Source organism: Macrobrachium rosenbergii, chromosome 53, assembly GCF_040412425.1.
Source record: "Macrobrachium rosenbergii isolate ZJJX-2024 chromosome 53, ASM4041242v1, whole genome shotgun sequence".
Lineage (NCBI taxonomy): Eukaryota > Metazoa > Arthropoda > Malacostraca > Decapoda > Palaemonidae > Macrobrachium > Macrobrachium rosenbergii.
In genome coordinates, this window is record NC_089793.1 from 3249360 (window position 1) to 3275195 (window position 25836).

The window sequence follows — 25836 nt, forward strand, 5'->3', positions numbered from 1 at the left end:
GAAAATAATACAAGCTCTAATAAGCAAAGACAAGTAAATCATATTATAAAAAATAGCTAAACCGAACTACTGTACTGTACTTACATGGCGAGCCTCACAGAGAAGGACGAATTTTGCGTAAGGTGCGATGAAACTGGACGACGAATAGAACTGATGCACAATCTTCTGACGAAGAGGCTCCACTGGGGTGACCGCCTGAATGAGAACGCCGGATCCTAGACTTGTGTCAAAGTGTAAGTGCACGACACCTGGCCCAATCTATCGAAGAGAAGTGTTACGGGGTCAATCAATATAAAATTTTGAAGTCTAGGTCTATATGGTCTTCATGTATAACTTTGGACACTTGCCACCTTTCCTTGGGCAGTCGTTGGAACAAACTTCAACCTGCACCAAATGAGGATGAGTAGGGCCTGCTGATTTGAAACACTGTGGCCCTAGTGTTTTTTAAATATATTTTTTAAGATTTTTCCCTGCATAACCCTTTGCGCTACTTTGGACCACTATGAAGGCCCAGTCTGGCCCCTTTTGTTTAAAGGAACCTTAATCTACATTATATTAAGAAGCTTTCATTAAAATTTCATCATTCTTGGTCCAATATACTTTCTCAATTATCCACCCTTAATGGGGAGGGGGCGGGGAGGCGTGGCTCCAATTGGATATGTGATTCTCCCTTTCCTTAGCTCCAGAGAAGGAGTCTAAGATGTGAAAAGGTTACGTCATCCATATAACTTTCATACGACAGTCAAACAGCTATCAGAAAATCTCATTCACTTTCAGCTCAGATGAATGAATAAAAAAAAATATAAATAAACAAATAAAATAAAGCACGGAAAGTAATACTTGATGAAATTCTCGAATCTTACCTGCTCTGCCTTGACTGTCATGGTAAGGATCTTGAACTTGCCACCGAAGAGAGCGAATGTGTGGGTAACCTTCAGTTCTGCCGTGTGGGACTCTGGTTCGGGCCGGGACCGCCATTCTCCGTCCCAGATGTGTTGGGCCACGTCCAGGACCTGGGGATAATAATAATAATAATAATAATAATAATAATAATATTATACGGAGTAAAGTAAAACGGGAAAAACGCCCACTTGGGAAACTTTTGTTGCAAGCTAAAGGATGCAACTGAAATCAGTGGATACATTATCTACATCGTTCATTATACTTCATATTTATTACCATAGCCAAGTTTTTGGTAAGGAGATAATTATAGGGTACAAGCACAGGATCAAAGCAACTATGTAATTAATTGTAATTCTAGCTTTATCATAAAAATACTATACCAGAATTGTGTGTAATTTACTTTTATAATGAATTAAATGTATTTTCCATTTTTTCCGTAAGGGACCCCTCCTTTTTTTCTGCAAATTATTCCGGTCACTGCTCACGTTTCTTTCAATACTTCCACAAACTTCAGAATTCCCTTACTACTTACTACTCCTTTCCTGTTACTATCGGTTTCTCCACCCACCCAACCCCCAACAACCAGGCCTGGACCAGGGCCTGGACTACATATGGCTGCCATCCCATCGGCTTCTACAGCAGTTTATAGAGTTGATTGATTCCACTCACCTGGTTGTCAGCAAAGGCGTCGCGAAGATCGGATCCTTTGAAAATGTTTGGACGGTGGAGATGCAACAGGTGGGCCACATCAGCTCCGTTTTCGGGAATTTCCTGGCGAGGGGAAATGAATGACACGCATGAAATTTGGGAAAATAATTTACGGTCAAGTTTTAAAGAAGCACTTGTGGCACAGAGAGAGAGAGAGAGAGAGAGAGAGAGAGAGAGAGAGAGAGAGAGAGAGAGAGTGTCACACCACAAGTACCTTGACTATTTCCAAGTGAATACCCCATTATAATACTTGAGAGAGAGAGAGAGAGAGAGAGAGAGAGAGAGTGTCACACAACAAGTACTTGACTATTTCCAAGTGCATAGCCCATTATAACACTTGAGAGAGAGAGAGAGAGAGAGAGAGAGAGAGAGAGAGAGAGAGAGAGAGAGAGAGAGAGAGAGAGTGTGTGTTTGTGTGGTTAAGCTAATTATATTTTTTTCAATCTGCTGTGAAGCTTTTTTTTTACAATTTAAGGTCATTTACATGGAGAGAGAGAGAGAGAGAGAGAGAGAGAGACTCGTTCACCTGTATATGGGCCAGAACCTCGTGGGAAGTGCGACCCCGGAAAGTCCACTTGTTGGAGGTAATCTCTCTGATTTCGGTGAGCTCCCACATTGGTGCCCTGTTCTCTGCGTCGTGCCAGACGAAGATGAACCCGTTCATCTCGCGGCTCTCCCACGTCCTCACGTTGGCTGTCTTCGGGACTGCGAAGAGGATAAATAATAAAATAATAATAATAATAATAATAATAATAATAATAATAATAATAATAATAATATAGATTTGACAGAAGAAACACCTCTGATTTTTCCTCGATTCAAATTGTGGCGTCGTTCAAGGGGACACCATTTAGCCTTTACACTTTCGAGTATTACATTTTTCAAAGAAAACGAAGACGGAACTCAGAAAGAAAATATTCCCACAGACGGAATTAAAAGCTACACAGAATCATCATGGTCTAATAGTTTTTGGTTTTGACTTCAGAATTGAGTCATAGGTACACTCGGAATTCAACCAAGTTGAACAGTCAGTGCAATTGTCTTCTGCAAGAACTCACAACTTCCTATGTACCTTATAAATGATTTAGGATGCCACTTCTGTTGGGGAGAATGAATTTGCCGATAGTTTAAGACGTTCATTAATACTTAAAGTGACAGACCATACCCATGGGCATGGACTAACAGAATAACAAGGAAATATAACTTTAATTAACACCACCTAAGCCTACTTATGTTTTATTTTCTACTAAAGAGTTTGGGTGAACATTAGGCTACAGTTTGACTGAACATTAGTTATAATTTGACTGAACATTGGTTTTAGTTTCACTAAACTTTAGTTACACTTTGAGTGGACGTTAGGTTTTAGTTATTAGCGAATAGTTCCACTTGCTCAATCAATGTAATAACGGCTTTTGGCACAGGAAAACCTCTCCTATTTTGGGGGACATTTGACTATAGAACTAATAACACACAGCCCTCTTAACCCTTCCCCACCATCCAAAAAATGAAATGAATCATACCTTTGGCGCAGTTGGGGATATGAACACATGACCCGTCAATCCCGTCGAACTGCCAACCATGGAAGGGACATTCCAGGCTGCTGCCCTTCACAACCCCACCAACTGCCATGTTGGCCCCTAAATGGGGGCAATAGGCGTCGACCACATGGGCTTCTCCGTCAGTACCTCGGAAAACTGCCAGGGCCTCTCCGAGGGCGTTGACTGGAATGACCTGAACGAAAAATCATTAAAAAAACTCACTTTTTATGTTTAACATTTCACGATGACCACAAAACACTTCTACTAAATGACTCAAAATCAGCAAATAATAACGAAATTAACTAAAACTGACAAAACTAAGAAATTTTATTTTTCAACATTCTAAGGTGACCAAAAACCACGATTACTACAGGACTCAAAATCAGTGAAAAAAAAAAAAAAATAACTCAAATTTACAAAACTAAGAAATCTCATTAATCCCACTGTCACCATAAACCACTATTAATAAAGGCCACAAAAAAAAAAAAAACTAAAAATTCACAGTACTAAGAAACTTCATTTTTTAAAAATTTCAAGGTCACCACAAACCACTATTACTAAAGGACTCAAAATCAGAGAAAATAAAATCAGATTCAAAATACTAAGAAACTTAATTCTTTTTAACAACATTTCACGGTCCCAAGGACTTAAAATCAGTGAAAAAACTTATAAACATGTTCCTCAGATTACCTGTCCTACAGCCACGTTCCTGGACTCGGCGACGGCAAACCAACCATTAGGGTAGGACGGGGGCAGATCCCCAGTCTTCCTCAGTTTCTGCATTCTGCGGATTTTCTCAGCCAAGGACTTGCCGTCCTGAGAACCCAGGCATCCCCAGCCAATGTCCTCCATATTCTGCCGAGAGAAAGTGGGCCAAAATAACATCGAATTTCAATTTGCCGTAGATTGGTTGATGGTGATGGTGTGACAGTATAGCAAGAAGCTTAAATTTGGTTAACTTGGGTCAAACTGACCCTTGTTTCATAGTATTTGAGGTCTGAACCTGCATAAAAGCACATGCATGTATGCATACAGTATACATATATAGTGTCTGAAAGTAACAAGGGCCCATGCTTTCACTTTTACTTATATTTTACCCTTCCCTTCATTCCATTTCACACCTGGCACCCTGCCAAAATCTTGAAAGTGAAATTGCAGACGAGCCTGCACAAGACAAACGAACGGATAAGCAACGAGAGGAAGAGAAAACAATAATGTATTCTCTGCCGGGAGCTTCTGTCCAAGAAATCTTTGCTACGCAAAACCCTTCCACTTTCTATGACATAAATCTGGTCGGCACGAGGCGGGAGAGAAAGTTTCCCCCGTAAACTTGAATGGATCATATTTGACAGCAGAGTCTTTTAGGGGGACCCGTGTTCTAGTTCAGCATTTATTTCCCTCCCAACCCCCTGCAAAAGAATTGTTCTTCTGTTGTTGTTGCTCGTGCATTCTCCAGTCGCAACAACAAACTGCTGCTGCATTGCAGTTGCTGAGGTCATGTTTGGTACCCACAAAGTCTTAATTTTCCGTCGCTCGATGATTCTTAAATTTTCAAAATCAACCAGGCTCTTCCCAGTTATGGATATCTACTGTATACACTGGTCACCTAAGGACTTTTAACTTTGTACCTATGAAAGGTACGTTAGTTTCAGTGTTAATTCATTTTAATGAGGAAAATCTATTAAAAGAATACAGATATACCTTTTAGACTGTACTATGTCAAAAACATTATGATGCTCTGTGGGATATTTCATGTATAGATTCATGAAATTCCATTGTAATATTTAAAAAATTTTTACCAGTTTTAACAATGAAAAATGCACAAATACATCACGATTATTTTTACATTGGGTATGTTTCCCAGTGGGGTGTGCACTTCAATAATTATGAATTTCATTTCCAAGTACTTATCAAAACAAAATCTTGAATCTGAATTATTTGAGAGATCCCAAAAATTAAAGTTCCGTTTTCCAGGTGTCTCAAAATTCTAGTCGTAAAAAAATAAAGCAAAAACGCTCTTGACAACCTATACAAATAATGTATCACTTAAAAAGAGAGAGAGAGAGAGAGAGAGAGAGAGAGAGATCTCAAACCAAGAGATTTTATCTTAAAACTAGACAAAAATAGATTTAAAAATAGATTCATTTGCCAAACCAGGCTGCATTTATCATTAAAAATAATAACAATAATAATTTAATAATAATATTATAATAATAATAATAATAATAATAATAATATATAATAATAATAATAATAATAATAATAATAATAATAATAATAATAATAATAATAATAATAATACCAGTGAGAACTTTAACCTTGATGCCTAATGCCATCTTTCAATTTTTTTTTTGTCTAGAAAATATTAATAAAACAGGAACTGAAAGACAAATTGGTTGATTGTACCTGACGCAGTGATGCAAAGATGTGCAATGAAAATGAGACATGAACAGAACGAGATAAAAGCGGTTCTAGTTAAGGATCTGGAGACTGGTTCTACTCATTCGTTATTAACGTCATGGAACTTACACTGTTTACCCAAAGAACTATGAGCAAAGGGTATCAAGTCAAGTCAGTCAAGTCAGTCAGATGTCAAGTCTCAGTCAGATGAGCAACCCTTTTCTGAAAAAAATGGACATTATAAAAGCAAAGTGGTCCCCTTTTTATAAAATCAAAGTGGTCCCCTTTCTATAAAATCAAAGTGGTTCCCTTTTTATGAAATCAAAGTGGTCCCCGTTTTTATAAAATCAGTGTGGTCCCCTTTTTATAAAATCAAAGTGGTCCCCCTTTTTGTAAAATCAGAGTGGTCCCCTTTCTATAAAATCAGTGGTCCCCTTTTATAAAATTAGTGGTCCTTTTTATAAAATCTTCTATAAAATTAGTGGTCCATTTTCTATAAAATCAAAGTGGTCCACTTTCCATAAAATCAAAGTGTCCCCTTTTTATGAAATCAAAGTGGTCCCCTTTCTAGGAAATCAAAGTGGTCCTTTTTAGGAAATCAAAGTGGTCCCCTTTTAGGAAATCAAAGTGGTCCCCTTTCTAGGAAATCAAAGTGGTCCCCTTTATAAAAAATCAAAGTGGTCCCCTTTTTTGTAAAATCAAAGTGTCCCCTTTTTCTAAAATCAAAGTGGTCCCTTTTTTATATAAAATCAAAGTGGTCCCCTCTTTTTGTAAAAGCCAAAGTGGTCCCCTTCTATAAAATCAAAGTGGTCCACTTTTTATATCAAAGTGGTCCCTTTTTTATAAAATCAAATTGGTCCCTTTTTTTTTAGAATCAAAGTGGCCCCTTTTCTATAAAATCAAAGTGGTCTCCTTTATACAAAATCAAAGTGGCCCCCTTTTTACAAAATTAAACTACAAACTAAAGCTATCACCAAAATAAATACAAGGAATGGAACGCTATTTCCTACATCAATGTACTACATAAAATCACTGGATTCTCATATCTTAGGGACTGTACAGGCACTCCTGATGATTTAATAATATACTTCCACGACAACAAACTCCGAAGGAGTCATGTGAAATCTTACGACAACTCCTGAATCCTTCAGCCACCTAAATTCGCAATCGTATGACGTCAAACTCCTAAGGCATCCAATGCCCAAACCGCATGGTCGACACCTGGTTTCAACCTCTGTACAAGGATACTTACAGAGCCTGCAAGTTCAAACCCCACTGAAAAAAAACCTCCATGTTTAACTTGGGTCCACAGCCAACGAACCACTGAATTCTCCCAGGTACTTTTTCTCCTTCGGTACTTTTCCCAAGTGCGTCATCAGGTGGTTTCTTTTACCCCTTTTTTTTTTCCTTTTCCGAATAACCTGCAAGGTCGTATTATTTCCGGACCAGCGAACGGCGAGTTCCCCCGAAGCACAGTACAGCAAAACATCCGATGGAGCCTGCGCACAAGCGCACCGACCGTACTCAAACCGTTCTCAAAGGACCCTAAGAATCGCAGCCACAAGAAGCCCGCAAGCACGAAATGGGAAAACACATGCAATCCCAATTTACTGGAACTGCCATTCAAATCCCTCTTCGCTTCTCGACGTGACAGAAGGTGGGCCAAGAGATTTCCGTGAATATTTAAATGGCAAAATCTATTTAAAGGTCACCAAGGTTATAATTTTGACGGAAAAAAAAAGATGTGCTTGGAGTGACGTCCCGTATACGAGATGTTGCCTGATATAGCACTGCTTTCGTAATCTGCGGAGCCATTTCCGAGCCCCTTATCAAGATGAACTCGCATTGCATGTTGGTGAAAGCATTGTCCCAGTGTCTTTGCCCTGCACTCTTTCGCCACCTTCAAATGATCTTGGGGAGGGGGGCGGTTTTGAGGGGAGCAAAGGACCAAACTACTGAAGGGCCACTGGGAACCTACTTCGTTTCAGGAGCGTGTACTCTTTGACACCACCACCCACCTACACATGGCGTCCGGAGTCAAGGTTGGTTGATAATACACTTTTATATTTAACAGATGTCAACTAACAGCAGTGAGAACATCAAAACACATGTATATGTATATACATAAATATATATAAATATATATATATATGTAAATATACATATATATATATGTATATATATATATATATATATATATATATATATATATTATAAGTAGATATATATATATATAAATATATATATGTATATATATATATATGTATATATATAAATATATATGTATAAATACATATATATATATATGAATAATTACATAATTATATATATATATTGTATATATATATATATATATAAACACACATTATACAGTATATATAGTAAAATTTCTTTTTCATACTATGCTATATATATATATATAACAATATATATATGCTTTCATTAATATATATCAGACCTCTTCCATTGTTTTGTGTATAGCACAGGTCGACGTCCTGCCTTCCAAAGGATATATATATATCTGTTCTTAGCTATATACATAGTTGGTAATGTTCTCTTTTATATATATTTTAATGCTTCAGTGATTTTATATATATATTCGTCTAATTATATATATATATTTTGTATGCATTATAGAGCCATAAATATATATAGGTTTTACAGACACTATATTATGTATATGTATGTATATACAGTATATATATATACAGTATATACATCTCAATATATATATACATTACATATAATAAAATATCTTTTCATATATACTGCCCATGCACAAATAACTACTATATATGTATATCCATTATTTATATATATAGCACAGGTCGACGTCCTAATCAAATATAGGGTCTATATATAGCTGCAATAGAGTTATATTTGACTATTTTAATGCTTCAGTGATTTAACCTTCTGTCGTTATACTCTTGTATACATTTACATAAATATATAGACAAAATATAAGTACATAAGATTATAAATAAATGTATATATGTACAGATATGTATATACACATATATATATATATATATATGTATATGTATATATATACAGTATATATGTTTATATATATAAATATATATATATATATATTAATAAATACATATATACAGATATGTATATACATATATAGTATACATACATATATATATATAATATTATTATCATTTATGTATATGATTATATCACACTTTATATAGGTAATATATATATATATATATATTATACAGTATATTTATATATATATATTATTTATATACATATATATATATATATATATATATATATATTTATATATGTAATATATACTGTACATATATATATATATATGTTATGTATATTATATATACATATATAATATATATCACCAAACAATAATAAACTTAGATTGTTTGTCAACTTCATTATGTTGAGAGAGAGAGAGAGAGAGAGAGAGAGAGAGAGAGAGAGAGAGAGAGAGAGAGAGAGAGAGAGAGAGAGAAACCATCATGCATGTGCGTAGTGAAACTTTATTTGCATAATAACAATGGTTGGTGCTGGATATGAAGGTGACTCCTGTTCGCATCCCACCAACTACAAAACACTACCTTTGGACAACTTTGGGATTGGCCGGGGGTGGGGGGGGGATAAATAACCCCAGACAGCAGCACGAATCCACTGCCATCTTCTGGAGATCTTCAGAATTGTCGCAGGTAATATTTGCATTAATAAACTTGCTGATGTTATTAATTCTTTGAAAAACCTATTAAAATACCCTGCTTTGAAAAACCTATTAAAATGCCCTGCTTTGAAAAATCTATTAAAATACCCTGCTTTGAAAAATCTATTAGAAATGCCCTACAAACGTCTGGAGTTACAATTACACGTGTATATATGCATAAGTACAAAATGTGTATTACAGGCATTTTTCTGCATTAAATGCTTTGCAAGATCTGGTATTTACCAAAAGTGGCAGTGTCTATTTTCAGTTACTCGATAATGCGTCAATTCTACCTGAACTTATCCAGTTTTAGCGTTCTACTGTAAACATACGTCAGTTCACGATTACAACTTGCTATTTATGGAAGTTATACTGATTTCACTGTTAATGGTACACTAATTTCGCTAGTTTCCTCCAATAAAAATCTACAAAAGGAGCTGAAATAAGTTCTGATCAAGGGAATAATTTTTTGTAATAAGAGGACGACTTGGAAGCGGCGTAATTATATGTCCTTTTCTAGTTCAGACCTAGAGAAAACAAACAAGGGATGGGGGAGAGAGAAGGACACAGAGTAATAACGAAGGTTTAAGGTCAGGGAAATCAGTAGTTACAAAATATTAGTAACGAAAGGTCTGAGGCCAGGGAAAGCAGCAGTTACAAAATACTCAAGTTTGACGATACAGGGAAAGACAGCCATCACATTTAAAATAACATTTAACCAATAATATTTTATTATAATATATATAATATTTGAGCCAAAAGTCAACCAGGAAATGAAGGCTTTAGTTTCCTGTTTGCTCAAGAAAATTGAAATTAGGAGTCAAGTATCAAGTACTGCGTCACTTTCCTCGTATACATGAATATATGTCAGTCATTTAATCTATTATCCTGGAAAGGTTTCCTGACAGTTGGCACTGAATCAAGAGAGAGAGAAGAGAGAGAGAGAGAGAGAGAGAGAGAGAGAGAGAGAGAGAGAGAGAGAGAGAGAGAGAGAGAGCACATTTTTCTACTGGATACATTTTGTCAACTGGGTACACATTGTCAACTGAGCAATTGGGCAACTGGGTACACACTGTCAACTGAGCAATTGGGTACACACTGTCAATTGGGAATACACTGTCAATTGGGGAACTGGGTATACAATGTCCATTCGGCAATTAAGTACAATTATGCAATTGGGTACCCACTGTCAATTAGGTGTATTAGGCATGTGGAGTCCGTTGGGTAAATTTGGCACGTTAGGTCCGTTGGGTAAAGTAAGTACATTTGGTCCACAGGGTAAAAATAGTAAGTATATTTGGTCCATTGGGTATGTTAGGTCCACTGGGTATGTTAGGTCCATTGGGTATGTTAGGTCCATTGGGTATGTTAGGTCCATATGGTAAATTGGGTATGTATGGTCCATAGGGTAAACTGGGTACATATGGTACATAGGGTGCATTGGGTATGTATGGTCCATAGGGTGCATTGGGTATGTATGGTCCATAGGGTGCATTGGGTATGTATGGTCCATAGGGTGCATTGGGTATGTATGGTCCATAGGGTGCATTGGGTATGTATGGTCCATAGGGTGCATTGGGTATGTATGGTCCACTGGGTAAATTGGGTACTTTTGGTCCATAGGGTAAATTGGGTATGTTTGGTCCATAGGGTAAATTGGGTACGTTTGGTCCATAGGGTAAATTGGGTACGTTTGGTCCATAGAACAAATTTGGTCCATAGGGTAAATTGGGTACTTTTGGTCCATAGGGTAAATTGGGTACGTTTGGTCCATAGGGTAAATTGGGTACGTTTGGTCCATGGGGTAAATTTGGTCCATAGAGTAAATTAGGTACGTTTGGTCCACTGGGTAAATTGGGTACGTATGGTCCATAGGGTAAACTAGGAACGTATGGTCCATAGGGTAAATTGGGTACATATGGTCCATAGGGTACATATGGTCCATAAGGTACATTGGGTGCGTATGGTCCATGGGGTACATTTGGTCCATAGGGTAAATTAGGTACGTTTGGTCCATAGGGTAAACTAGATATTTGGACCATAGGGTAAATTAGGTATGTTTGGTCCAGAGGTTAAATTAGGTACGATTGGTCCAGAGGATAAATTGGATATATGATCCCATAGGGTAAACTGGGTATGTTTGGTCCATAGTGTACATTGGGTACGTTTGGTCTATAGGATACAAAATACAAACATTACTGAATACTATAAAAATATATCAATCACTAACGCCTTATTATAAAACTTCATCCGTGAAAATGGACATACTGCCCTGCTATGAAAAACCTCTGCTAAAAATGCCCTGCTTTGGAAAACCTCAATTTAAAAATGCCCTGCTTTGAAAAACCTATTACAAATGCCCTGCTTTGAAAAACCTAATAAAAATGCCCTGCTTTGAAAAACCTATTAAAAATGCCCTGCTTTGAAAAATCTATTAAAATGCCCTGCTTTGAAAAACCTCCATTAAAAATGCCCTGCTTTGAAAAACCTCTATTAAAAATGGCCTGGTATGAAAAACCTCTATTAAAAATGGCCTGTGTGAAAACCTCTATTAAAAATGGAAAAACCTATTAAAATGCCCTGAAAAACCTCTATTAAAAATGCTGAAAACCTCTGGTATGAAAAACCTCTATTAAAAAATGCCAGGTATGAAAAACCTCTATTAAAAATGGCCTGGTGTGAAAAACCTCTATTAAAAATGGCCTGGTATGAAAAACCTCTATTAAAAATGGCCTGGTATGAAAAACCTCTATTAAAAATGCCCTGGTTTGAAAAACCTCTATTAAAAATGCCCTGGTTTGAAAAACCTCTATTAAAAATGCCCTGGTATGAAAAACCTCTATTAAAAATGCCCTGGTTTGAAAAACCTCTATTAAAAATGCCCTGGTATGAAAAACCTCTATTAGAAACGCACTGGTATGAAAAACCTATTAAAAATGCCCTGGTATCAAAAAACCTCTATTAAAAACGCCCTGCTATGAAAAACCTTTATTAAAAATGCCCTGCTACGAAAACCCTCAATTAAAAATTCCCTGCTGTGAAAAACCTCGTTAAAAAAGGTGTCCTAGTATGAGAAAAAAATCTATTAAAAAATGCCCTGCTATGAAAAACCTCAATTAAAATTAAACTTTCAAAAGAAACCAACTCTCTCTATGGGAAAGTATTATTGCCAGTGCTGCTTCTATTTTGTTAATCAATAATCTGGTACCAGATGCAGCATGTTTGCTTACAGTACGGATGGTCTTGGATGAATGAAGAACACAAGTGTCTCGAATACACTTAGCCATCTTACTATTAATTCCTGTTAATATAACTACAGTATGCTACTAGCAAATATTTTAGGGTAAACCACACGCAGAATTTACATGTACGTACGCATACTTTATCTATTGCAGGAACAGGTGGAAATATCAAGCAAATAAAAAAAAAAACTGTCGAAGCCGCTTGTTTATTGGCATTAAATTGAGAGGACTTTCAACTGTTAATAGTAGCATGAAAAGATTATTTAAATAGCACTAACATCACACCCCTTTCACCTTTGCCTGTTTAACTTCAAAATGCTCAACTAAACCATCATTCTCTATTGCAATAAAGACACGCTCTCTCTCTCTCTCGTCTAGACACCTAACACCTAGACGTTACGACAGCGAACATCCAGGCGAGTCGAGACGTCAGTTTTTGAATGAGCAGGTGGTCAAGCAAGGTGAATAATATTAAGAAGAAAAGAGCAGAGCACAAGGCGGCTCTACTACATTAGCGGGTGGGGAGATATTTTTACATACAAGAGATACAATATCTGCGCAATTTCTATATTTAGATGGCTGTAAGAAATACCCGCTACCACTTGAAGGTCTTTATTGGTGTGCTCTTGACTGACTGACGTGATGCAGAGAGAGAGAGAGAGAGAGAGAGAGAGAGAGAGATCAGAGAGAGAGGAACAGAGAGAGAGAGAGAGAGAGAGAGATAACTACATTTTCCTACGTCATTCCGCTTTCACGGGTATAATTTTTACCAAGGCAACTAACTCTTAGTGGTTGAAAATTCACCTAGTTAACTATAAGCTTTTAATGACACTTCCAACTATAGAAAACCCAATTTTCATTCATTTATATATACATATATATATTAATGTATATACATTATATGTATATGTATATATATGTATATATACTGTACATGTATATATATCTATATGGTCATATGTATATATAGTCTAATGGTCATGAACGGAAATTATAACTTAGCAATATTAAATGTCCTTAATTGGCGCTTCGAGACAGTACCTAACGTCCTCAAGGATGGAACTTTCAGTCTCGACGCTCTAGTTTTTTTTTTATTAAATTCACTAAGATTACAGTATATTAAATGGTTTACTACTGTAACATTTTCACAATATACTGTAATCTCCCAAAGGCTCCTTCCACAAAACTCTACGGTATCATAATTGCAAATTTGAATAAACGGCTCTGCAATACCACAGCCACAATGGCTGATGTCCGAAATGATTTACCGATAACTGTAAGTCATATACATCTTAAGGTCCAACATCAAAATGACAGCACTACAGTACAAAAATTAATGTCTTTGCTAACGAATACGGGTTTCATTAAATGCATTCCACTTCGTCTCTTCCTACTGTACGTTGCGGTGGGGAAGAATGACAGGTAACTCCGCTATAGAGAATGGTACAAGTCAATTGTAAATATAAAAAAAGATAGGAAAGACTTGTATACAAAAAACGAGTCTTTAAATCGCTTCATTGAAATAATCAGATTTTTATTTCGAGGCTAATATATGTAATTATGTACTTACACATTTAGAGCAACCCTTATTTATGAATACCGAAATAGATTGGTTATGAGATCAATACGTCAGGAACTGATGGCTTCCACGGTTGTCAATAGTTAAGTGTTTGGTATCTAATCCTATTTAATTTATAATATTGTATAATAAAACTGTTAAATTCTCAACCCAAATGTAACGCACCATATGTCCGATATTCAAAACGCTGAACTAATTAAAGTTAACGTAAGCCACTAAAAGTCCACAAGAGTTATTAGCAAAACAGGATTTATTCAGTCAGATGTTTAAAAGACAACAGACCGATGAGGCATTTGACATTCCAGTAAAATTCAAAACTACCTTTCCCCTATTCTGTTATTTGCCTACCGGAAGCTGAAAACCACGAAAAAAATCATAATATTTTCCCTCCCTTACCAACTGGATGTGTGTAGTAGCTTAAGCTGCTGTCTCCAAGTAACAGGTTAAATATAGACGTCAAAAAACCCTTGCTATAGCGACGAAGGACAAGGACAAAGGGAGTCTAGTCAACAGGTTTGAAAAAAGGAGAGAGAGAGAGAGAGAGAGAGAAAAAGTGTCATGTCGGCAACTGAAACGTATCCTGCACAGCGTTCGTCTGTAGGACTCCTGTTAGCTAAGAATTTGAAGAGCCATCACAAAGGTCAAATGTGACACTACTACTATTACTATTGTCTGTTGTCTTAGCATGTTGATACTACTGTCAAAAGGGGAAGATACAAAATGTTTGTGCTGTGAAGAAATAGCTGAAGACTGAAAACATTCTTACTTTGCTGCCTAGCTTTTACTGACATAACACAGGTTCGTGAAGCAGCCATATCGAGAAAATAAAGAGGAATTGATAGATAACCTTCTATTTGCAGATCTATCGAAAGAAGGTACTGAAAAGGGGAAAGAATTGATAAAAGATTTATGGCATTACAGAGACAATAAACAAACACAGAGGAGAAATAGAACGAGCACAGGAGAAGGAGCCGTTTCAAAGACAAATCCCACCTAATACTATTACCACTACTACTACTACTTACTACCTTCCCCTACTGGTTCTGCTAGCAAGCAGCAGAAGCATACAAGCAGAAGGGCTGCTTGTGCGGCCGTCGTCGAGGGATATGCTCTTGCCAAATGTGTCATTGTAACATTGTCTTTTGTAAGTTGTGTCTTTTGTAAGTTGGCGTCGTCACAGTACCAGTCACATTATAGGTAATAGGATTATTGTTATGTCTTGCACTGCGGAGTGACAGCATAGGACTTCAGCCCCTGGTCTTCATTGTCTGGGCAAAAAGAAGGGTCTCGACACTGAGGACAATCACTACTTACATGTACACACACATACACATACACACAATGTACCCTTATCGGGGCAATGGACTTGCAAGTTCAGATATTAATATCACATCGTCTGTCACTGCTCCTTGTCCTCCTGTCCGTCGGTCGTCCGTGACACCGTCTATCGGTCAGTGAAACGACAACGCCCCTCTGACATGGCCGAACGAGAAGTCACGACAAACACAAGAGTAGCGCAGGTGACGACGTATCATCAGAGGAGATCATACCGTGCCTTTGAAATTTTCTCTTTCTGGTTTTCGTAACTCCCTACGGGACACGGACACACACACACACACACCTGAAGGATCCTCAACCATCATTTCTTTTGTGAGGGGTTTATCTGTATTCCCATAGGACTAAAGTCTTCTCCATTATATTCATTTCAAAAGAGACATTGCCTGGGACGCCCACGACAGGGGGCGTTTGAAACAAGACAGAAAAAAGGGTTGACAAAAGTCTTTATACTGCACTCTCTCCGTTTCATCTGTCCTTTATCTGTCTAAATGACGGGTTCAAGAACTTCGAACAAAATGCTAGGCTTAGCTATTCAGACGTCAAAACGATACCCAAAGTGAAAACGCCTACAGAGGCATTTCGAAATTTTCTAGAACAAATGGACTCTTGCTCGTTGCGAAACCATAGTATTTTTTTTTTGTCGAAAACCTACTACCTAGCTGGTGAAATACTAAAACACCTGAAATAATAATTTAAAACTTCATTTGATCAAAAACCTATCGTTTGCTCTGGTCGTTTCACCAGAAGCATATTGACCACCTGGAAAACCCACAGAGGTAAAAACAGTCATAAGGGAACGAAAAACAAATGGAATTATTTTAATATTTATATATATATAAATATATTTATAATATATATATATATATATATATATATATATATATATATATATATATATATATATATATATATATATATATATATTAATTTTAACACCGTGACGTGAAACTAACAAAATCGAGAGAGGGGATTTTTGACAAATTTACTGACCGTTCAACAATTGCATACGACAAGCACTTGAGCCGTTGGAATGTATAATTATTAATAATTGAAGTTGTAGCTTTCGCTGAGCAGGTAAGAATGTGCAAACACTGATGAGGGCCGACAAACAAAACAGATTATGGAATCGAAATGCGTAAAATGTGGAAAACCAGCAATTACTAATTCAACATTTCATAAAGTTCCCTATTTCCCTAATATTTGTTAGAAACGCGGGTCATTCTACAGAAGAGTTCCGCACGGAGATATCGTACTGTATATATTTTTTTTTACTAAATATAAAATAGGGTGCATATAATGCAGTGGAGGTTTGGAAAATTTGATAAAATTACAGAGGCAATTTGAGAAATTCATGGTCTTTTTTTTATGCCTTTACTCCCATCTCGTTTATTAATGCAATTTTTGACTGAATAATATAGAAAACGGTGAATACTGCAGTGAAAGGATAATTTTGGAAATATAGAGATAGAATGAGAACATTTATCGTCTTTTACTTATGCTTTTTACTTTCATCCCCGCGGGGAGCTAGTACTAAACAAGGCGATCCAAGAGGGACTGCTACTCAACAGGGCGCCCCCCGAAGCTCTTCTGCAGGATTTCCGAGACTAATTTACAAGAATAAGATAAAACAACTCCCAATATATGGAAAGAACACTCACCATGACCCGATTGAGAGGATGGAAAGCCATGCGGTACATGGTCCAGAGGCCCACGAACAGCACCAGGTAAGGCAGAAGGTGCCAAGGCATCCCCTGACTGAAGACCCCGAGGGCGAGGCCCTGGAACTGCAGGGCCAGGACCTCCTTCGCCTCCTGCAGCCGCTCCTCCATTCCAGATCCTTCCAGAAGCGACGAGACGGTGGTCAGGAGCGTCATGTTGCTATGGTTCCTGTATGCGGACACCCAAGAAATCAGCGTCTCCACGATCATCTGGAACACTGGGAATGGACAGTGAGAATGGGAATGGTTACAGATGTCATGTTCAAGCTTCCAGAACCTACGGATTTATTTGTTTAAAGACAGACTGGAAGCACAAATTTCGAAGTCTTTTATGCATGTAATATTCAAGCTTCCAGGAGCTATGGATTTATTTAATTGTTGAAGCAAAGACTGGAAGCATAAATTTCGACGTCTTGTATGTATGGTATGTAATGTTCAAGCTTCCAGAACCTACAGATTTATTTTATTTAAAGACAGACTGGAAGCACAAATTTCGACGTCTTTTATGCATGTAATATTCAAGCTTCCAGGACCTATGGATTTATTTTATTTAAAGAAAGACTGGAAGCACATTTCGATGTCTTGTATGTAAGTAATATTCAAGCTTCCAGGACCTATGGATTTATTTAATTGTTTAAGGAAAGACTAGAAGCATATTTCGAAATCTTTTATGCATGTAATATTCAAGCTTCCAGAACCTATGGATTTATTTGATTAAGGAAAGACTGGAAGCACAAATTTCGACGTCTTGTATGTAGTATTCAAGCTTCCAGAACCTATGGATTTATTTAATTATTTAAAGACAGACTGGAAGGGCAAATCTCGACATCTTGTATGCATGTATGTATATTTGTTTATAAGTTAAACTGAGCTTTTGGGGAACTAGTTTTTTCCATCACTCGGGGCATAAAAAGGTAAAACACAAAACTGAATTAAAGTACATAAAAGTTGAGATTTGAAAAAAAAAACATAAAAAAACATCAATTAGGGACCGTAAGATTCAATAAGACAGAAAGAACACAAACTGCAGAAACACTTAAAAAAGCAATAAAACGTGAATTAAAACTTACAGAAATAATCTAAAACAAATTTTCAACACAGTTCAACAAAAAAACTCACAGACCCAGATCTGATTGACTACACCACCGTGCTATCACGAAACCTACTGAATCAGGTAAAAAAAAACAAGACTACGAACCCAGTTGAAGAATTGGACAGAGAAAGATGATTTACCTGGTGGTTATAAGAGTCGACCTGGTTGTTAAAACACACAGCAGGAATGGCCTGTTAGTAAGTGTATGGGAACTTAACTGAGTGAGTGACTGGGATTAGGGAACAGTCGTTAAAACGAAAAGTAACTCTGGCAATAAGGGTGTTTGCTGATTGGGATAAAAATTTAACATTTTAAAAAGAACTAGAATAATAATTTTCGATTTACATACTTTTATTAAAACTAGGTTAATTTACAAGCTTTCCATTCAGCTGTGATTCATCTTGCTGAATTTACTTATCGCTTCCACAAAAAGTAAAATAAGTTCTCCGTTGTCAGTAACGATATTTGTTCCTGCAATCATTCTGTTTATTTATGGCAATTTGGAAACTCTAGCAGCCTCATTACCTAAGTAACCATCGCCTACCTTTTCACGAGTAGCTATTCGTTATATGGCTGTCCCGGAATCTTGGGTAACAAAGTTGTTCCTTTCCTTAGCAAACAATTTATGCATCGTCTTTTTAAAGTTACTACCTTGATGTAAACAATCTTTCTTTGGACCATCCTTTCGCGTATTTCTTAGTCTCGATCTAGACCGCACTCGTAAGGTGCGTAATTTTACTAGGGTATAACTTGCCGCGTGATTTTACTAGGGTATAACTTGCCACTTGTATTTTTGTTGAACGCTTTCGTTTTGAATGAGTACTTCTGCATAACTATTAAATTTATTTCGCTTATCAGTCTTTTCTTCTGTTCACTTAACGTTCTATCTAGTCTTTTCAGTCATATTTAGAACTTGCATTCTTTTTACTCCCTTTTTATTGAGGATCTTTGTAGCTAAATTTATTGTGAAGCTTTTACAGTTTAACATGCCGTAATACAGATTTTTATTTAAGGTGCTTAGCTTTGCCGATGGGATGTGTTCTCACATTCCAAATAAAAGTACATACAAGATGTTGAAGTTTTTGCCTAACATCGCTTTTATGAGTAACATAATGGCTTAATAATAAAAAAAACTCAGGTATTCCGAAATTGTAACATACTTTAGTAAAAGTACAACAATTCTTATTGTAGGGAGGGATATGAAAAAACACTGTATCGATTGTTCGGAAAAACTCCCCACACACGAGAAACTCTGGCTCTTGACATCTAAGGAGAAAATGTACATGACGCCTCACTGATCTATCACAGCGGCCCAGAAAAATTCAAATGCAAATGATTACTGATATAAATGAATCATCCTTTCACTCTAGGAAGAGTTTGAGAGGTTAAATGTCTCGATGCGTTCCACACGATGCCAAATCATGAACCTGTTTCTGGGTTTTTATTTAGACGTCAAAAACCCTTAACATCCAAACTGCTTCAGCTTTGCGATGACCTTATTCATTTTGTGTTAGATTACTTTCACGGTAATGGTGCTGCTTGCAATCCCCATATCAAATTGAAGCGCTGAATGACCCCATAGGTCCCAGTGCTTGGCCTTTGGCCCAATTCTATTGCTCTGCTCTGCTCATATCAAATTGAAATTCGAGGACTGGAGGAAGGGTAATTCATCTAGTAATCAATCATGACGCCATTTCCTCTCTAATTTAATCTCAACTCCTCATATACTACTTTGGTTACTATTCATATCAGTTATTTTTTCTTCACTTTATCACCAGGCTAAAGTTTTCACCTGAATCCTTTTTACTTCGTTACTACAGAGAAACATTGGGAAATAATTTCTGAAGAATATATTTGAAAAGCATCGTAACCTCAGAACGTCGTACACCGGAACCGTCGCAAACATTTAATCTAGTACGAAGTTATTCTATTGCTTTTTCAACGCTTATGCCTCGTATTTATATCTTTTTTATTACAGTTAAGGCCACCAAGCCACTCATTTTGTCTATTTCCTTAAAAAGCAAATATATAAATGAATAAATAAACAACCATGTAAATTATATAAATAAGTAAATAAACAAATATATACTTAGGTAAACATTAAAATAAATAAATAAACATATAAACTGAACAAATAAAAAAAATAAATATATACTTAGATAAACATTAAAATAAATAAAAATATAAACCAAATAAAAAAATATGTACTACCGCAGCATAAAAGAGGTCTTTCTTGTCGGTGCAAGCGCAAGGTCTCTTTAGCAATATATCCCGTCCACCCGAGCTAGGCCTTCGTATTATTCAAATGACCTTTTATTGTTATGCCACATTGCAATGACGAAATTCTCACGAAGGTTGTGGCGAGTTCCGAGACCTTTTAGAGGCATTTTCTCGACCCCTGATGTTGTGATAAAGACGCTTTCTTGCTATTCAAATGCCTTATCCTGTCATATATTAAAATGTCAGATTGTTTGGACGTTATAAAAGGTTTATACTTGAATTAGATATTATCCCGTACTGAGATAATGCTGTAGAAATGTCTGTCGCGTCGTTTAGAAACGATTTATATAAAAATATAAAAGGGAAATATAAGTAATTTTACTTTTACTGTGCAAAGACCGTAGATTTGCGACAAATTCTAAGAAGACAAGCTATTAAGATTTGGTATTTTCACGTGACCCAATCTATACCAGTGGTTCTTAACCTTTTTATTACCACGCCCCCTCTAAGAGTTGGTCCTTCCCTCCACGCCCTCCATGTATCTATGAGTAAAATCCCCCAAATTTAAGGGAAAATAAAGAGAAGGGGTTTCGAGGATAGGTGGGGAGGTAAATAATTACAAAACATCCCAACGAGTCTAATTTAAAGCATGACACAAAATAATAACACGACACAGCTGCAGTGTCGTAGTTTGGACCTAATTTACAATCGGGAAGCCAAAAGAGAGAACCTCTGGTTTCAAAAACGTTAAAATTTGTTATACATTCAGTATCACTTGTCTCGGACTTAAATTAATTAGCCTTCTTGAAAGCGCTCTTTGCTGCTATATCTATCTACGTATATTATTACACATATATGTATATATATATATAATATATATATATATATATATATGTATATATATATATATATATATAACAATATATATATATAAAGTATAACATCAGTGGATTTGGGAACGAGTGTGAGTAAAACAGTTAATACTTATGTATTAATTGTTCCAACAAGACTAAATTAACTTCTGCTAAACCACAACAACAAAAGATCATCGCGTGTTCAGTGGGCTGCTGCATAAGAACGTCTTCACCCCCACTCGAGCTCGACTTCCCCTTCTTCAGTGTCGATGAATCAGCTGATTAAGTGATTGATTGGTCTAAGTGAGTGATGGATTCCCCGAGCGATTTCCTTTTTAGTGGAAAATCCCTCAGTTCGGTGACGAAAATCTGGTCTATTCGTTGTCAGTGTGTACAGTAATTTTAATGTGAATACGCAATGGATGGGTTATCAGGGTATGTACATATGTATGTGTATATATATATACAGTATATATATACATATGCATGTTTATATAAATATATATATCTATGTATATGTATATGTATATGTATATATATATATATATATATATATATATATATATATATATATATATATATATATATATATATGTATATGTATACACTTGTATATATACACCCCTGATAACATATTCTTTACGTATTCACATTAAAATTACTGTACTGCATACTGACAATGAGTAAACCAGATTTTCGTCACCGACCCGAAGGGATTTTCCACCATAAAGGAAATCGCTCGGGGAATCCGTCACTCACTCAAGACCAATCAATCACTCTTCCTCTAGTCCTCATCAACTGATTCATCGCCATTGAAAGCGGGAAACGGGAGTCTCAGGCATTTTGGTGTTGTTGTGGTTGACAGAAGCTAATTCGGTCTCGGTTGAACGCAGCACGTTGGACGAGTGTCTTTGTTTGTTTGTTATGGATCATATTGTGTTGATGTTTGTATGTATTGTTGTAAGTTTAGAAGTGTTCAACTTATTTGATCATTTTAACACAGTAATTCTCATCCCCATACACAATGCTCTTATATATAGATATATACACTATATATATATATATATATACATATATATATATATATATATATATATACAGTATATAAATATATGTATATAAATATATGTATATATATATATATATATATATATATATACACGAGTGTATGTATATATATATATATATATATATATATATATATATATATATATATATATATATATATATATATATATATATATATATATATATATATATATATAAACCGCTGTGAAGTCCGTAAATAGTAGCTGTCTCCTCTGATGTCTTCATGGAATGTCAAATTTAGGCCAAAGGCCAAGTGCCAGGACTTACGAGATCATTCAGCGCTGGAAGGGAAATATGACAGTAAGAAGGTTTAAAAGGCGTAACAGGAGGAAAACCTCGCAGCCGCACTGAATCAGTTGTTAGAGAGGGTGGAAAGCCAGACGGAAGAAAGAGGAAATGAACGGAGGTAAAGCGAAAGGAATAAAAGAGGTTGCAGCTAGGGGCCGAAGGGAAGCTGCAAAGACCCTTAAGTAATGCCTACAGTGCACCACGTGAGGTGTGTACTGAGGGCAGTACCCTTCTACGGGGCTGATGTCTTCATGTGTTACAGACCCAATGGAAAAAAATTGAAAGCACTCTACGGACTCTGCATGCCCTTTTCAACATAGTCCCTGGCTACAGTTTATTTCATTATATTATCATCATCATCATCATCGCTTCCAAATCCGCGTGGCGCAAAGGGCCTCTTGATAAATTCTGTCACTCTTGCCCCTCCTGTGCTTTCTCTTCCATAAATCTCCACCCATATCTCCAGCCTTCTTTTTACTGGTTTTCATGTAATGTACGTTTGGGTCTTCCAATTCCTCCAGTGTTCACTAGAGCCCAGTTAAGCCCACTATGTTTATTATTATTATTATTATTATTATTATTATTATTATTTCAAATTATTATTTCAAACGCTGGAAAATTGTAGTTATTGCATGTCCAGACTTCTGCTTTCGAGTGTAAAGCACTGAAATTCGAAATAAAATGGAACGGGAAAAATCTTCCAAGTCTACACACACACATACACACCCACACACACACACAGGCAACATAATATAAACATACACAACCCGCGTATGCAAAAAAAAAATGCCAGTCCTGTTCAGCTAAAACCACTGAATGGTTTATTTTTTGTTTTAATGTGAATCCAGTATCCTCGTAGTCCACCTGGGCCAAAATATTTCCAACTCTTAAATAATAATAATAATAATAATAATAATAATAATAATAATAATAATAATAATAATAATAATAATAATGAAAATTATCATTTCATCTAAAAAGCACAGCATGAGAGAGAGAGAGAGAGAGAGAGAGAGAGAGAGAGAGAGACTGTTTTAGAGAAAAGACTTTTTGGAGCAGAGCTGCAATGAGAAAAGTTTTGAGCAGGCTGCAATGAGATCGGCTGTTTGAGGAGGTTATTGAGAGAGAGAGAGAGAGAGAGAGAGAGAGAGAGAGAGAGATTTACTGTTTAGAAAAAAAACACTTTTGGAGTATGCTGCAATGAGATTGGTTATTCAGAGAGAGAGAGAGAGAGAGAGAGAGAGAGATTACGCCCTGACGTGGAGAAATTCAGCTTCCTTGTTTGCTTGCCTCAAGAATGCAATTCCGAGAAGCAAAAGCAGGAGGAGGCACTGGGAAAACCTGATACACTTTATACAACTCCTTAATGGCAGCGAATGACGTGAATAGATTTTCGGATAAATGCAATTTTTCTTTTCTTTATTTTGATCTTTGCAGTCTCTTGCGCCTTGAAGGTTCCAAAAAAGAATGAAAGGACACTGAATGAAAAAAAAAAAAATAGAGTAATTGCAATACAAAGAATGAAAGGAAACTGAATGAAAAAAAAATAGAGTAATTGCAATACAAACGTTTCTCTCTTTGAGAGGTTCTGAATTTCCAGGGATTTTCACAAAACACACACACACGTATACGTACATATTTAAGTGTGTGTGTGTGTGTGTGTGTGTGTGTGTGTGTGTGTGTGTGAAGTGTATATAGGAGTTTTCTATTTTATAACTTACTTAACATTTTCTTTATCAGTGCATCTTCAAAAGAAGGTCCACAATTCTTAATATGGAGGTTACTCTCTTTTCATTATCGTACATCTTCTAATGTCCCAAATAAAGTTTTTTGGCCACTTACCGAAAAGTAAACCAGGAAAAGATTAAAGTGATCAGGTGAGCACGTGGTTCACCCCTTCATTCTTAGAAACAATATGATGTCAAGATAAAGTGTATCAATGACTAAGTAGGAAAACACGATGGGTCCGAAGCCAGGTCTTAAGTCCACTTAGAACGCAAGCCGACATACGAAGGTTTCTCTCGGGGCCCATATGAGGGGAACGAGGGGGCACAATGGAGATGCCCTTCAAGAAAAGCTGAAGGACTTCTTCAGGCCCATGTGTGATGACCTTCACGTAGGCACAATAAGGTCGTGAGACAGGTACGGGTGAGGTAGGCCTAAGCCCATTTTCAGGCTTGGCCCCCACTGATTCCGAGTACATTCCTCGTGGACCACAACGTTTGAAAATTGTCTTATGATGGCTGATCGTGTGAAGTTTTTCTTCCATTTAATTCTGCTTTTGGGATCATTTTGAGAACTAATTCACACATATACATACACATACACACACAAGCATATATTATATATAAAATGTGTGTGCTCTCTCTCTCTCTCTCTCTCTCTCTCCCTCTCACAAGAGATGACCTTCAAGACAGGCTGAAGGACTTTTTCAGGCCGATGTCCGATGACCTTCACGTAGGCACAACGTGATCGCCAGGCAGGTACAGGTGAGGTAGGCCTAATCCGAGTTTCAGTCTTTGTTCCATCTGGTTCCAAGTAAATTCTTGATGGAATACGTTTGAAAATTGTCTTATGATAGCTCATGATAAAAAGTTTTTCTCCCACTTAATTACGCTTTTGGAGTCATTTTGAGAACTAACTCACACACACATACACTTACACACACAAGCATATATGTATATATTAGTTCTCAAAATGATTCCAAAAGCATAATTAAGTTGGAGAAAAACTTTTTATCATGAGCTATCATAAGACAATTGTCAAACGTTGTATTCCATCAAGAATTTACTTGGAACCAGATGGAACAAAGACTGAAACTCGGATTAGGCCTACCTCACCTGGCGATCACGTTGTGCCTACGTGAAGGTCATCGGACATCGGCCTGAAAAAGTCCTTCAGCTTTTCTTGAAGGTTATCTCTGGGAGAGAGAGAGAGAGAGAGAGAGAGAGAGAGAGAGAGAGAGAGAGAGAGAGAGAGAGAGAGAGAGAGAGAGAGACTTTCGCCTATTTTAAGTAATTTATACATGGAATTTTTTGAAACTAGATTTCTACCTAATATTTTACCATGTGGTGTTCTGTGGTTTAGGTATGTGGAGGATATTCTTTGTATGTGGCCTCTAACCGAAAATGTGAACACATTGCTTTACAAACTGAACAATTTGGTA

The 25836-nt window shown here is 36.5% G+C and overlaps 1 protein-coding gene across 6 annotated transcripts in view; it reads right to left on the reverse strand.

Moving 5' to 3' along the window:
* Positions 1–25836, reverse strand: part of nvd (neverland) — a 91553-nt gene that overhangs the window by 3135 nt on the left and 62582 nt on the right. For 2 of the 6 annotated variants that reach the window (XM_067096507.1, XM_067096503.1), the window contains exons 2-8: positions 17067–17344; positions 3840–4004; positions 3132–3342; positions 2138–2316; positions 1573–1674; positions 864–1013; positions 85–258 (exon numbers count right to left, since the gene is read on the reverse strand). In XM_067096507.1, the coding sequence (XP_066952608.1) occupies positions 85–258; positions 864–1013; positions 1573–1674; positions 2138–2316; positions 3132–3342; positions 3840–4004; positions 17067–17336 (1251 nt within the window). In that variant the 5' untranslated portion in view covers positions 17337–17344. Of the gene's footprint in view, positions 1–84; positions 259–863; positions 1014–1572; positions 1675–2137; positions 2317–3131; positions 3343–3839; positions 4005–17066; positions 17345–18245; positions 18335–18359; positions 18418–25836 lie in introns of those variants that run through there. The other 4 variants (XM_067096506.1, XM_067096502.1, XM_067096508.1 and 1 more) reach the window with 4 other exon arrangements.